Source organism: Trichosurus vulpecula, chromosome 4 (assembly GCF_011100635.1).
Source record: "Trichosurus vulpecula isolate mTriVul1 chromosome 4, mTriVul1.pri, whole genome shotgun sequence".
Taxonomy (NCBI): domain Eukaryota; kingdom Metazoa; phylum Chordata; class Mammalia; order Diprotodontia; family Phalangeridae; genus Trichosurus; species Trichosurus vulpecula.
The window spans coordinates 242662355-242676799 of NC_050576.1; the positions used below are offsets into that span (position 1 = coordinate 242662355).

The 14445-nt window shown below is 38.3% G+C and overlaps 1 protein-coding gene across 1 annotated transcript in view; it reads left to right on the plus strand.

Moving 5' to 3' along the window:
• The window catches only part of LOC118847055 (multiple epidermal growth factor-like domains protein 6), a 773415-nt gene that overhangs the window by 622006 nt on the left and 136964 nt on the right, over positions 1-14445 (plus strand). Inside the window, 4 exon segments of the mRNA XM_036755675.1 lie at positions 2816-2938; positions 5888-6010; positions 6423-6608; positions 7909-8040. Of these exon segments, the coding sequence (XP_036611570.1) occupies positions 2816-2938; positions 5888-6010; positions 6423-6608; positions 7909-8040 (564 nt within the window).

The following is a 14445-nucleotide window of genomic DNA, read 5'->3' on the forward strand; positions in this document are numbered from 1 at the left end:
CAGTATCTATACAAATGGTCATCCAATCTTAACTTAATGACCACTGATGGGAAGTTCACTGGCTCCTAAGGGAACCCATTTCCATTTTGGACAAGGCTAGTTGTTAGGAATTTTTTTTTCTCTTACCTAAATTTCAACCTTTTGAATTTAGAATTATAGGAATTTAAATTTAGAGCTGAAAGGAACCTTTAAAAATCTTCAAATCTAACCTCTTCATTTAACAGATGAGGAAACTGAGGCCCAGAGTGACTAAATCAAACAACTAGTAAGCATCAGAGGCAGGATTTGAACCCAGATCTTGCCAGATTCCAAGTTAAACTTTTTAATTTCTTCATTATTCTGCCACCCACTAATCCTAGTTCTGCCCCTTCAAGGCCAGACAGAAATATAGTTCATCTTTCTTCTGCATGGCAGCCCTTCAGTTGTTTGAAAATAGCTATGAACTAGCCCCGAAGTCTTTTCTTTTCTTGTGCAGACAAAAAATATCCCCCTTTTTCATCTATGACTAAGGTGGTATGAATTTTAGACCCTTCATCTTCCCATTCACCCTTTTCTTGGCACTCTCCAGCTTTTGAATGTCTTTACAAAATATATTGCCTCCAACTGGACACTCTTCCTGATGTGTTCTGACCAGGACAGAGGACAGTGGGAGTCTGACCTTTTTATCACTGGAAGCTTTGCCTCTCTTAATGTAGTCTAAGAATCATCTAAGATTTCTTTGCTGCCACATCACACTGTTGACTCAAATTAAATTTGCCATCCCTGAAAATCCTCAGATCTTTTTTATTCCAGACAATCTGCTGTCTATTCATGCCTCCCTCTTATTGTACTCATGAAGGTGACTTTTTAACCCATATAAGATTATATTTATCCCTATTAAGGTTCTTTTTAATTAGATTCAGCCCAACGTTCTAGTCTCTACTGATCTTGTACAATTCTGGCTTTGCCATGAAGTGTGCCATCTATTGCTCTCAGCTTGGTAACACTTGCAAATTTGGTAATATGCTCTGGCATCCAAGTTATTGGTAAAAATACTAAACAGCTCAGAGCCCTGGAGCATCTATTGGAGAACTCCTTCTTCTATTGGCACATGTCTTCCCAAAGACTTGATAATCACATTAAGATGTTTACCTGAGCGTAAGGACAAAGAGCCATGCAACCATATCTTAGAGGGATAAGAGAAACCCAGAGCAGCCTAAGCCCTGGAGTTTCAGATATGTAATTTAATCAAACCCTGGATTGGATGGATCATATGATGACGTTAACTGGCCAAGCAACAGAAATATACGAACAGTGTCAGGTTTTGTTCCACTTCTTTTTTCAAAGTTCCAATACTTCCTCCACAAATCCCTTCAATAAAAATCAAACACCAGCATTGGGCTTTGTATGCAGTAGAAACTTAATAATTGTGTTTGTTGATAAATTGAATTGAATGGGTACTATCTGTTAGATGAGGTTGAGCTTCATGAAAATTATATATGGTTCCTATAGGTACCTTACATAGGAGTCAAGATGGGGATTGCATCTGTAATTTCACTAATGTGGAGAAATATTTCCTCTCCCAAGCACACCTGCAACTTACAGATTGTGAACTACCTCAGACAATGAGGAGTTAAGTCACTTCTCCAGAGTCACACAACAAATATGTGTCAAAGGTAGAATTTGAACCCATATCATCACAGCTTTGAGCATAGGCTTCTCTCTACTAAGCCACACTATCTGATATAAGCTTCACAGAATCATCTTTATTGAGAGGAAACCAGACTAACCAATGAGCTGAATCTCTTGTTCTTGGGACCCAGTTGCTATTTTTTCCTTCCCTGGTGCCACTGGATCTTTAAGCTCTTGGGGTACACTAGTCCTAACACCAATTCTATTAGGACTCTCCCGAGTATCTGAAAAGTCATCAGGAAGAGCACTATATCTGGATTCTGCCCCACCAATGCGAGTTCAAATCCCAGCTCTACCTCTTCTGAGGAAAGGCAGCATGGGGACATAGAAAAAGCAGCAGACTGAGAGTCAGAGGACTCAAGTATGAATCAAGGATCTAAGACATGCTAATTGTATGACTCGGGACTCTCTGGGCCTCAGTTTCCCCATTCAAAAATGAAAGATTTGGAATAGACAATCTCCAAGCTTCCTTCTAGCTCTAAATCAACGATCCTTTCAACCCCAAGGCTTTGGAGCCCGAGGACCTGGTTCCAATCTACCCCTGGCACTGATTACCTATGTGACCTTGTACAAGATTCCCCACCCCATGAAAGCCTCAATCTCTTTACCCTTAAAATGAAGGTGCTTGACTAGAAGGCCTCCAGAGTCCTTTCCAGTTCAGGACCTTTGATCCTAGGACCCCAAACTAGTCTTTCCAGCTGCCAAATGCTCCTGGAATCATATCATCCCTGTTTTATATTTATTTACCTATTTGTTTTTAGAATGTTGTGTAGCTGTGTGTGTGTGTGTGTGTGTGTGTGTGTGTGTCTGCACGCATGTGTGTGTGTTTATGTCATCAGGTTGTGCCATCAATTAGAGGGCAGAGAGGCCTCTTTCTTTCTGTTTAAAAAATAAGCATGAAATTATTTAAAACCCAAACAAATAAGTCTGGGGTACAGAAGTAGTTGAGAGCCATGTAGGCTCAGACAGGGGGTCTTTTCCCCTTATGGGCACGTCCATACAATCTGAACATCAGGAAGGTTAAAGTGATTTTGTAATGACTCTGTCTAATAAAAGGGCCCTGTTGCTCATTGTTCTGCAATTTATTTCGATGTTTGTCTGATGAACAACAGAAATGACATTCCCCCGCTTTTTTCCTTTACAGATCTTGATGAGTGTGAGAGTGGGCAAGCCTGCTGTTCCCAGTTCTGCATCAACTATTTGGGAGGTTATGAATGTGATTGCAAGACAGGATTTCAGCTCAGTCCTGATGGGTGTGGATGTGATGGTAAATACCTGAGATTTGTCTCTGAGTGATTGTCTCTAAGTGGTGTAGTGCACATAAGCAATAGTGGGTGTGTGGAGAAAGAGATATATTTTGTTCAGTAACCCATAATCCCTTTCACTTGACTTGATAAAAGGAACTTTGATAAAATAGAGAAAAAGAAGTGTGGTCGATGTGATACAAGAGGTCACGACCTATAGAAATCACCAGTATGAGCCATGCTGGTGATTGGATATTTGGTTTCAGAAGTACTTCATCAATACAATCTTCAGTCATTCAAAAATTATATTATAGTATGGGCTGCCTGAAGTGAGGAGACACTATGGCAACAGAGACCCAGGGATGCGTAGTGGTTAGAGTCAAGTTGGGAATACCTAGATATAAATCCTACGGCTGATACTAGCTTTCTGAGCTAGTTTCCTTTTCTGGGAAATGGCATAAAAATACTAATTGGGAGTATTTCACAGGTTTGTGTTTTTTTTCTTTTTTTTATGAGGCTTAAAAACAATATTGTATGCTAAGTGCTTTGAAAACTTTACAGAGCTATGTAAATGGCAGTTATGTTTATGGTAGAAAGAACACAAAATTTGGTGGAGAAGAATAGCCGAATTGAAATTTCAATCCTGACCCTCAAAGCCCGTGTGGCCTTGAGGAAATCACTTAAGCCTTCTTATCCTCAATTCTCTCGTCCGTGAAATGGGTATAACAATATGTGGACTACCTCTATCCCTGGGCTATTGCAAGGTGAAAGATACCACGTAAACTATAGAGAAATTAAAAAACCGTGAGTGGTTATTATTATGGCCCATAACACAAGCCTGGAGCATTGGTTCACATTGATTCACTCATACCTCACCCTCTTCCTTTTTTCTCATATCCCATATTTAAATGACAAATGCTTTGTAAAGAAAAGCTGGTTTTATAGCTTTCTAATGGCTATTTGGTAAAAATAACTCATTTTGCTCTTATATGATGTCTAAATTATATCTGAAGAGAACATTTTAGATGAGTTTGAATGAATAGAGCAAAGCTAATTGAGTTTTCTTTAATTTCACAACCAATACCTTATGTAAGTCATTGTTGTGGGAACATCGTCGCCTTTTTAATTTGTGAAAGCTTGCATTAAAGGAGAGGGGGTTTTTCATCTTTGGTTATTATTGCCATTACTTTGAATCATAAAACTTTTCTTGAAATTGAAGTAATGATTAGATGATCCACATCTGTACCAATAACAATGGAAATTATATAAAAGCCCCAAATGCTGCAGAGAAAATAGCTTTTCTTTATTCAGTGTAATGAATTCCTAAATTCTCTTGGTACTGAGATGCTTTGCTTTATATAACTGAGCTGTCCAGTCTCCAAACACCAAGAAAAAAAAAGCAAGGGATATAAAAGAATGCACTTTTTGTTTTGAAAGGCGCACGTTCTAAATGTGGTGTCGTATATTAGCATTGACCAAATTCCAACCAAACATTGGGTCCAGTGAATTAGGGGCTTAAAAATCTGAATTTCATGGACCATCTGTTCATCAGGCAGATGAGCCAAAGGGAAGATTACATAGCCATGCGTGTACACACTGGTGTATATATACCATAATTGGGAACGCTTCAGCTCTCTGAGGACCGTCTTAAAGGATTAGCCTCATGTCCTCATCTAAGCACTCCTCGAATAGGTGACAGACTTCTCCAAAGTCCCAGCTCAGACTTTTACACTGATATTCATTACTCATATTAAAAGAATTTAACTCTGCCAGGGAATCTTTGATTGTCTTACCCATAAGCTCCTTAAAGCCATGGGCCAATCAGGTTTGTGGTTTCAAGGAATCCAGACAAAACTTTAAACCACATCGATCAATCATAATATTTACTGAATGTCATGCTAGTTCCTCTAGGAAGGCTACAAGAAGACACTGGCATCCCTTGATGTATCTTCTTGCTAATTTTGGGATCCCTGTCTTGGTCTGACCTAGAGGAATGAGGTTGCCCATACAACAAAAAAGTTCCATCTGGAGAATAATAGCCCGACCCCTGGATAGTCCATAGATCTTAGGGGCAGAATGGTTTTATACTGAGACAAAGGGAGCTGGAGCCACTGGCCAGTCTTAAAAGTAGCATTCCAGGTACCTTTGAGTACATTGGTCATAGGAGGTGAGAGTTTTCCTTTCCAGTCGGCCACTCTAATGATGTCCATTCATCAGTTACCCTTAGCTATTTCTCACTTGGTGTCTCCTCTGCCAAAAGGGACCTGGATGAACAGGTTTGCACCCCAGCGGAATCATGTTATTTATTTCTTTTGAATATCTCATGGTTCCTTAATGAATGGATGATTTGTGGGGCAAGAGTCCAGACCTGTGATTTCATTTGTGAAGGGGGAAACTGCTGGTGTGCAAACACTTTCCACCATGTTGATTGCAAGTTATAACTAATTTCTAGTCTCAGAGATGAGGGCAATCAGAAGATTCAGGGGTCTGTCAGTAGTCACAAAGCTAGTCAGCATGTATAAGAGAAAGGACTCGAATTCAGATCTTAAGGACTTCAAGGCAGGCCTCTGAACAACAAAACTAAGGAAATCAAGCTACAATTTAAAATACTATGTCCTGCGAAGCTTATCCTAATTAACTATTCAACTTTACATTCTGCACAGTCTCGCAGACTAGGACCTTTTTGTAGAATGCATATTATAAACTTTCTTCATCAGAGCTAACAGTTAGTTCTGAGATCCGAGGAAGTTTGTCTGCCAACGAGAACAATGCATTTGCCAAGTTGCTAAAGGTAAATTTATCAGTCTGTGCTGGAGAGGGGTGGTCTGGTCTGGAGACTTATCTCAGCTTTATGTTGTGTCAGAGAACCATATGTAAGGCAGAACAACGAACTGGACCATGCCTTTCAATCCTTAAGCTCTGTTTCCTATGTCAACGCCCAGAGGATACCTTGTGTTCTCTCTTTTTCTTAGATGTGGATGAGTGTCTGGAGGACAGATCTGACTGTGACCAGCTCTGTGTTAATTCTTTGGGATCATATGAATGTCTCTGTGAGGAAGGTTACCAAATTGATGGGAACAGAAAAACTTGTATCCGTGAGTTCCTATGAGGGAATTTCCTCTTTTTAAAATCACATTTCAACTATTTAGAATTTTTTTCTCTCTTCTAAGGCCCAGGGGAAGAAGGCAATTTCCTTTCCTCAGTCCATCCTTCAAACCTCTCTTTTTTCTAAACTAAAACTATTTTTTCCTCTCTTTGTCCTCTTTCTATAACAGTTTTACCTTTGTGTTCACGGCTTCTAACCTTTCTTTGTGATTGTCTATTTGAATTGGCTTTGCTCAAAGAATTTTCCCTTTTCACTACCCCCTGCTTGTGTGTATAGTTCAGACTCCTCATTTCTCTCATCCATTCTTGCCCAATTCTACACACATAAACCCAGGCCCACCCCCCACCATCTGCCTCGCCTCATCCCTACCAAGAATCTAAATGTGCAGTCATTTTCCTCAGCTTTGGAGGATGATGAATTAGAGGAGGAAGAAGAGGAGTTGGAAGTTGTGCGGTTCCCAGATCTTCACTTCAGGAGATCTGCTCAGCTGCTTAATTATGCTGTTGCCCTAAATCCCAACTATGAAGATGAGGATGAACCAGAGGAAAGAGATATTCGAGGAGAATTCACTGTTTTACACAAAGTGGGTGAGTGAAAAGAATCCACTCAGGTTCAGTATTTTCTTTCTTTTTAAAAAATTCACTTAAGATCAATGACAACCAGAGTAGTGTGAATACTAAATCCTCCAGAAACACCTAGAACTCTGAAAAATAAATTATGTGCCACAAATAAAGTAACTAAAGATTAATCCATGAGGAAAAAAAACATGACGTCAAAAAAGACGTGAAATAATATCAGTCAGTCAATAAGCTATGAGTGCCTACTATGTGCAAGGCATTGTAGGGATACAAAGAAAGGCAGAAGACAGTCCCTACTCTCAAGGAGTTCACAGCTAAGATCATGTAAATACTCACTTATCATCTCCTTTGCCCCCAAACCCTACACAACTCGATATACATACATATACTACACACATACATACATGCATATATATGCATGTATATGATATGTGTATACACATGTACATGTATGTATACATATCTGCATATACATACATATATGCACATATATTTGATTGGATTGTTCAGGCATTTCAGTCATGTCTGATTCTTTGTGACCCCATTTGGGATTTTCTTGGCAAAGATACTAGAGTGGTTTGCCATTTCCTTGTCCAGCTCATTTTACACATGAGAAACTGAGGCAACCTGGGTTAAGTGACTTGTCTAGCAAGTGTCTGAGGCCATATTTGAACTCAGGAAGATGAATCTTCCTGACTTCAGAGCTGGCACTTTATCTGTTGTGCCACCTAGCTGTATGTATATGTGTATGTACGTATAGATGTACGTATACATATATGTAGATAAGCACTTCCTAAATACCTCATATCAATCATTTTTATATAATGCGATTTTCTTTAAAAGTCATGAATATAATTTAGAGTTTCAGAAGCACTTCCTCTTCTATGTAATAAACCTTCGAGGTTAATGGATGGTCTAGAATCGGGGAGGAACTGGATTGGTTAGAATGTAAGCTCCTTGAGGGCAGGGATTATATTTTGAATCTCTTTGTATCCACGGAGCTTGGCACAGTGCCTGGCACGTAATAAGACCTTAAAGATGCTTGTTGACTGACAGAGAAAGTTTCATCTGTATGGAGAGAGATACTTCAATACAATGTAGCTCCTGGAGGGAAAGCAGGATTTTCTTTCAGACTTTGCCTTTCTACTGGATAGCCTAGTTTCTGGCTTAGAGTGGACATTTAAAAATATTTGGTTGGTTGGTTCATTGGTTGGTTGATTGATTGGTTGGTTGATTGGTTGATTCATTAATTTTTTAGCTATTTGCGGAGAAGACTCATGAGTTTGCTAAACTTATTTTCTCTTTCTAGTCTGTTTAGATGACACTTTTGGACCTGACTGCAGTTTTAGGTGTGAGGACTGTATGAACGGAGGGAAATGTAATGAGGAGAAGAGCCTCTGTCTCTGCCCAGCTGGCTGGGGTGGCATCCTCTGTAATGAAAGTGAGTACATAACACCCACTCAAAGTCAGGGAGCGGGGGGGGGGTTGGGGGGGGCCATCGCCAAGTGTGTGAAAGAAGCTATGTTTGGGACTACAGATGCAAAGATGAAAAGTGAAATGGTCCTTCCACTCAAAGAGCTTGGAATAGGTTTGAGTTCTGGAGTCAGGCAGCCTCAATCTGGATCCCGGCTGTGACACCTAAAATCTGTGTGACTGGGGCTAGTCACTTAACATCTCTGAACCTTGGTTTCCCTATCTATAAGATGAAAGGGTTTGGTGAAATGGCCTCTCAAGTCCCCTCCAGCTCTCTGTTTATGATCTTATGAACTTACCAGAGAGATGAGCAATAAAAACATACAGATCGAAGTTTTAACCAAATATTAGAAAGAGGGGTTTTTGTTGTGACTTGTTTGTTTCTCCATTCCTTAGGAAACAATAGCAAATGAGATCATTGTTTTCTTCAAGCATCCTATTTATTCATCAGCAATAAAAGCTAATAAAGGGTCCCTGTATTCCAGAGACTCTAAAAAGTCCTTCCATTTAAATAATGTATTAATTTCTGGCAAGATAACCCCCTTCACAAAGGAAGCAAAACTTTATTCTCCAAATATAATTAAATGGAGATGGTTATTTCATATCTATATATGACAAAGCTTCATAGACATCAGATAGCACTGTGTTTCTTTCTTTACATAATCTCATCATGAGAAACTATCCAGGATAAAATAATGCAGACTAAGCAAAACAATCTAAAAAGGATCCTTGTTCTATGAGAATAAATGAAAATGTTTTTAAGGAAATGAAATGTGCCAGCTATAAAATGAGTGTAATAATAGTACCCACCTCACTGGTTTGTTATGACCAGCAAATGAAATAATAGTTGTAAATATTGGCATAGTGCCTGGCATATAGTAGGCATTTAATAAAGGTTCTTCCCTCCCTGCTCCTCAACAGATGTGAGCAATAAAATGTAAAGGGTATTTTTACTGTTTTGCTTGAAAGACTACTCATTCATTTTGAGCTAAAAATTACAGAATATAATACAGATTATCAATGTTTGGTTTTAGCCCCCTGAATGTGGGGAAAGAGGGCAGATATCTTGTCTCAAATTTTAAATGTAGAAAAACTACAAGAGGCTCTGTAGTATGACAGAAGGAAGCAAATCATCATTTTTTAAGCATCTATTTGTGCCAGGCACTGTGGTAAATGGTTTATAAATAGAATCTTGCAATGTTGGCTCCATTATTATCCTCATTTTAAAGACAGGGTAACTGAGGCAAACAATGATTGACTTGCCCAGGTTCACACAGTTAGTAAGAATCTGAGGCTGAATTTGAACTCAGGACTTCCTGACTCCAGGTCTAGTACTTTGTCCATGGGTTAATGATGAGCCAGCCTTGGAATCTGTCTCTGACATAATCAGACTATGTGACCCTAGGTAGGTCATCTTTTACCTCAGACTGTGAGTTACAAATTGTAACCCTTTAGAGAAGCAGCAAACAGGGCACTTTCCAGCTAAGGGACCATGGGTGTGCATGTTGTCTGCCCAATTAGATTATAAGCTCCTTGAGGTTGGTGACTGTTTTTGCCTTGTTTTTATATACTCTCGACATAGCATGGTTTCTATCACACAGAAAGTGCTCAATAAATACCTGATGCTTAGAAACACTAATTTGTCTGTTATGATGGAGTGAGTTTTCACACCAGGAGTTCCCTAAGACTAAACTCAAAGTTCAAAACCAAACAAACAGACAAAAACCAGGACAAGTGAGTAGAGAAGTGATTTTGGTAGGCTAAAGCCAATATAGTATTTTCATATAATCTTCAGTACTCTGATTGCCAAATTTAGAAATCCTGACATATATTGAACTGTCTATAGTGGAGTTCCTTTAATTGCCGTTGTCGTATGGATATAGTGAGTCGATTAGTCAATAGCATTTAATAAACACTTTCTATGTACCAGGCACTGTGCTGAGTGCCAAAGATACAAAGAAAAACAAAAAAAATAGTTCTGGCACTCAAGAATCTCATGTAGTAATGGAGAAGACAACATGAGAATAACGAGGTCAATACAAAACCTACACATAGTGGACCAAAGGTAATCTCAGGGGGGAGACCATAATAGCTGGAGGGAACAGGAAAAGCCACCAACAGGAGTTAGCATTGGAACTGAAGCTTGAAGGAAGCTAGAAAAACCAAGGAAGTGATGAGGGAGAACATTCTGGGCACAGGTGACAGCCATTTGCAAATACCTAGCAATAAGAGGTGGAGTTTTGTGTTCAAGGAACAGCCAGTAGGGCAGTAGAGATGAATCACGGAGTGTGTGGAGGTGAATAAATTGTCAGAATGGAAAAGTAGGAAGAGGCTGGGTGGTGAAAATCATTAAATGCTATAAACATCATCATGAAATTGTGGTGTTTGAGATAATAGCCACCATTTGTGATGATTCTCCACTAAACATAATATATAAGGTCAGATATATAATTGAATTTCTGAATTCTGTAAAGTGCAGAGTAAGGAATGAGAACAAAGTATCTCTCTCAGCTTTGTCAGACTGGAATATTTTGCTTTGTTATTTTTGTGGGCCCTTGGGCCTATTGACATACTCATTGGATGATACACCCTATGCTGATGTGGATCATAGGTTCCTCTATGGTTTCTTTCTTTCTCCCTGGGATTTTTGTCAATGTGTTCCCATAGAAGATCCACCCCCTGCTCACTGACTGCCCTCTAAGACCACTCAATCTCCAAGTGGGGTCATGGAAGAGACTGACATGTCAACCCCCCAAAAGAATATGGAAATATTAGAAAATACAGCTTGACACAATAAAGACAACCACTCCATAGGCTTTTGGCAACTGTGAAAATTTCTCATGTGCTAATATTATCACTTAGGAATGAGTGGATTTTTTAATGCAAGAACAAAATATCCCTGGACACTATCTCAGGACATAGCAAGAAATAAATATATTTATTAATTCTTATTAATTTTTTTTCTAACTAATCAGCATTTATTCTTTCTTCCTCTTACACTGAAAGAAATAACCAAGAAATCTTATTTTTTAAAGAATATATTTGTTGCCTCTCTCACCACTTTACATAGGTGGAGGCCTATAAGTCCAGAACATTACATATATTATCAGATGTAATTGACATGTTGATTAGTTTTGCTGAACTGCTTTTGTTCCTCTCTCTTTTTAAATCCTTGTTACTAGACTTCTATCCATATATATAGAAGAGGCAGCCTGGTTGCTCAGTGGATAGAGTGCCAGACCTGGGACAGGGTAGACTTATCTTCCTGAGTTCAAATCTGGCCTCTGTGTGACCCAGGACAAGTCAGTTAACCCTGTTTGCCTCAGTTTCCTCATTTGTAAAATGAGCTAGAGAAGGAAATGGCAAACTCCAGTATCTTTGCCAAGAAAATCCCAAATGGGGTCACAAAGAGTTAGACATGACTTTGACTAAAACAGTGACCATGTATAGAACACAGGGTAGAGATATATTTAAAAGTATAGCAAAGGAAAGGGAATAAGCATTGATTGAGCACCAAATATTTATTGGATTATTTGATTGCTAGGCACTATGCTAAGTGCTTTATAAATATCATCTCATTTGGCTTGAGTGTACATGCTATAAAACCAAAATATGTCAACGGAAATATATTTTTTAAAAATTTCAGCAATTGTAGCAATTCAAGTGAGGTTTTTTCTATCAGATTTTAGAAAATAAGAGATAAAGAAAAGGGATGAATCATAGAAATACTTAAGCATGACGAATAATCCCAATTCCCTTCAGAAATTCAGAAAATTTCCAAAGCACAACAAACCACAGCAAGCTTGTGGAACGTTGAAATGTAACTGGATTGAATTCTTAAGCAGCAAACGTGTCACTAGGAGTGGGACTTTTCAGGGATCAATACTTAATAAGCACATGAACCATGCTAAACCTTGTCCAACAGATCTGTGAGCTGGAAAAGACAGAAATTCACATGTGGTCTCATAATGGGTTGAATGACTTATTGCATAGCCAGTAAGTTAGGGTGGATGGAAAGAAACTTAGAGAGAAATGGGTCCAAATTTCTCACTTTGCAGATGCACAAGCTGAGGCTTAGAGATATAAAGTCATTGGGTCAAGTAGTAAATAGAAGATATGGGATTTAATGGGATAATCACTGATTTCAAATGGATGGTATTGTCAGAGCAGAGACTGGAATGAAGGTGATTTAAGACAGGTGCTCTTAATCAGCTAATGCGTAGGGGAGAGGAATTCAATTCAACACAGATCTAGTAAGTACACACTTTGTGGAAAGGATTGTGAGATGATAAGGCTAGAAATACAAAAGGAAAATAAAAATAGTACTTGCCCATATGGAGCTTACCTTCTAAGGGAGAGATGCATCATTCATACGCATACTTAAGTATAAAATATGTGTGTATATGACTCATACATAGAAATAATCATTTGCAAGATAGCAGTTTTAAGTAATTGAGGAAATAGATTAGACCCTGACCTTTAATAATGGTTGAGTTTGGAATTTTTAATGAGGGCGAAATGAGATTATTGGATCATAGATTTAAAGTTGGAAAGGGTTTTAGAGACCGTTTATTCTCACCAGCTAGGTAACAAAGTAGATAGAGCATTGGACGTGGAATCAGGAAGACTCATCTTCATGTCTTCAGACACTTACTAGTTGTGTGACCCTGGGCAAGTCACTTAACCCTGTTTGCCTCAGTTTCCTCATCTGTAAAATGAGCTGGAGAAGGAAATGGCAAACTACTCCAGTATCTCTGCCAAAAAAATACCAAAATGGCATCACTGATGCTGTAACTGACATGACTGAAATGACTTAACAACAAACTCCCACTCTCTCATTTTACTAATAAAGGAATTGAAGATAAGTAAATTGTTCAATGTTGCACAGCTAGTAAGGATCAGAGATGGCATTTGAACCCAGGACTTGCTGATTCCAGGTTAAGCACTGCCCATGAAACTATGTAGTCTTTCTAGATTAGTCTGGGAAGGTTTCACTAAGGAGATTGGTCTTGAGCAAAATTTTGAAGGATTAACAAGCTGTCTTTTAGGATGTGAGGCTGAAGGAGAGAGGGGTATTGGGCATGAAGCAACACAATTTCTTTGGCATTTTAATGAAACTGAATGATGAAATGGATAAATCATTAATATCTCCGGCCTATGGATTGGATCTGAACTCTAGTAATGCAGGTTTTTTTTCTCTTTGGTTTAATAACATGTCTTCATATTTCAGCAATACTGTGTATTATCTATAAATCTAAAATGGTAAACTATGAGATGTTTCAGAGGATAATACAACTTACCTTCCACATATTTCATGAATCCTATCAAATCTATCCATACCAAGATGGCTTCTCTCTCTCTTATTTCCCAAGTTTGACATTTTGCTCACTCAAAAACTAGAGCAAAATCTGGCAAGGCGCGGGCTAGATTTGTATCTGTTGGACAATGTTTTTAGCATGTTTCATGTGCTTATTAAGTATTGATCCATGGAATGTCCCATTCCCAGTGACATGTCAACTGCTTTAAAATTCAATCCAGTAGTATTTCAGTGTTCCACAGGCTTGCTGTGCTCTAAAAATTTTCTGAATTTCTGAAGGGAATTGGGATTATTCATCATGCTTAAGCATATCTATGATTCATCCCTTGTCTTTATCTCTTACTTTCTAAATTCTGATAGAAAAACTCATTTTAATTGAAGGTATTTGGGCTTAGAGAAAGAATATTATCCATTTTGGAAAAGATTAAAGTAGAAGAAAAATGTAATCATTATTATAAATGTTTAGTTCATGATTTTCCTTCTTTCCTCTCTGCCATCTTCTTTTCCTTCCTTCCTCCCTTCCTTACACTTTCCTGCCCCCTTACTTCCTCTACCCTCCTTATTTCCATTCTTTATTACCCCTCTCTTTCCCTACTTTCTTTCCTTCCAAAATATCCTCCTTCCCTCTCTCCTTTCTTCTTTGTCTCTTTCCTTCCTTTATTCCTTCCTTCCTTATTAGGCAACTATTTAAAAGGGAAGAAAATTTAAATGAAAATGATCTTCCTATGTTACCATAGGGAACAGGGAATAGAATAAAAGGTAAAGACTGATATATCATGTTGTTTCTCAATTTTTTTACATGGCTTTTTAAAAAATGAATATCATTTACAGTGGTTAGTAAAGATTATCCCAGCAGCTGCATTGTTTCAAATTAAGATGAAAATCAAGTTGGGAGGTCTATTTTCAATTTATTTTACATTGGAGTACTAAAACCTTCCTATAAACAGGATTGTTTGCTTAACTTCATCAATCTTTGACACTGCAAAAACATCTCTGAACCCTCAAGAGAGCCTTCTTTGCATTGGCTGCTAGTTAAAAATACATATTTTTCACTTT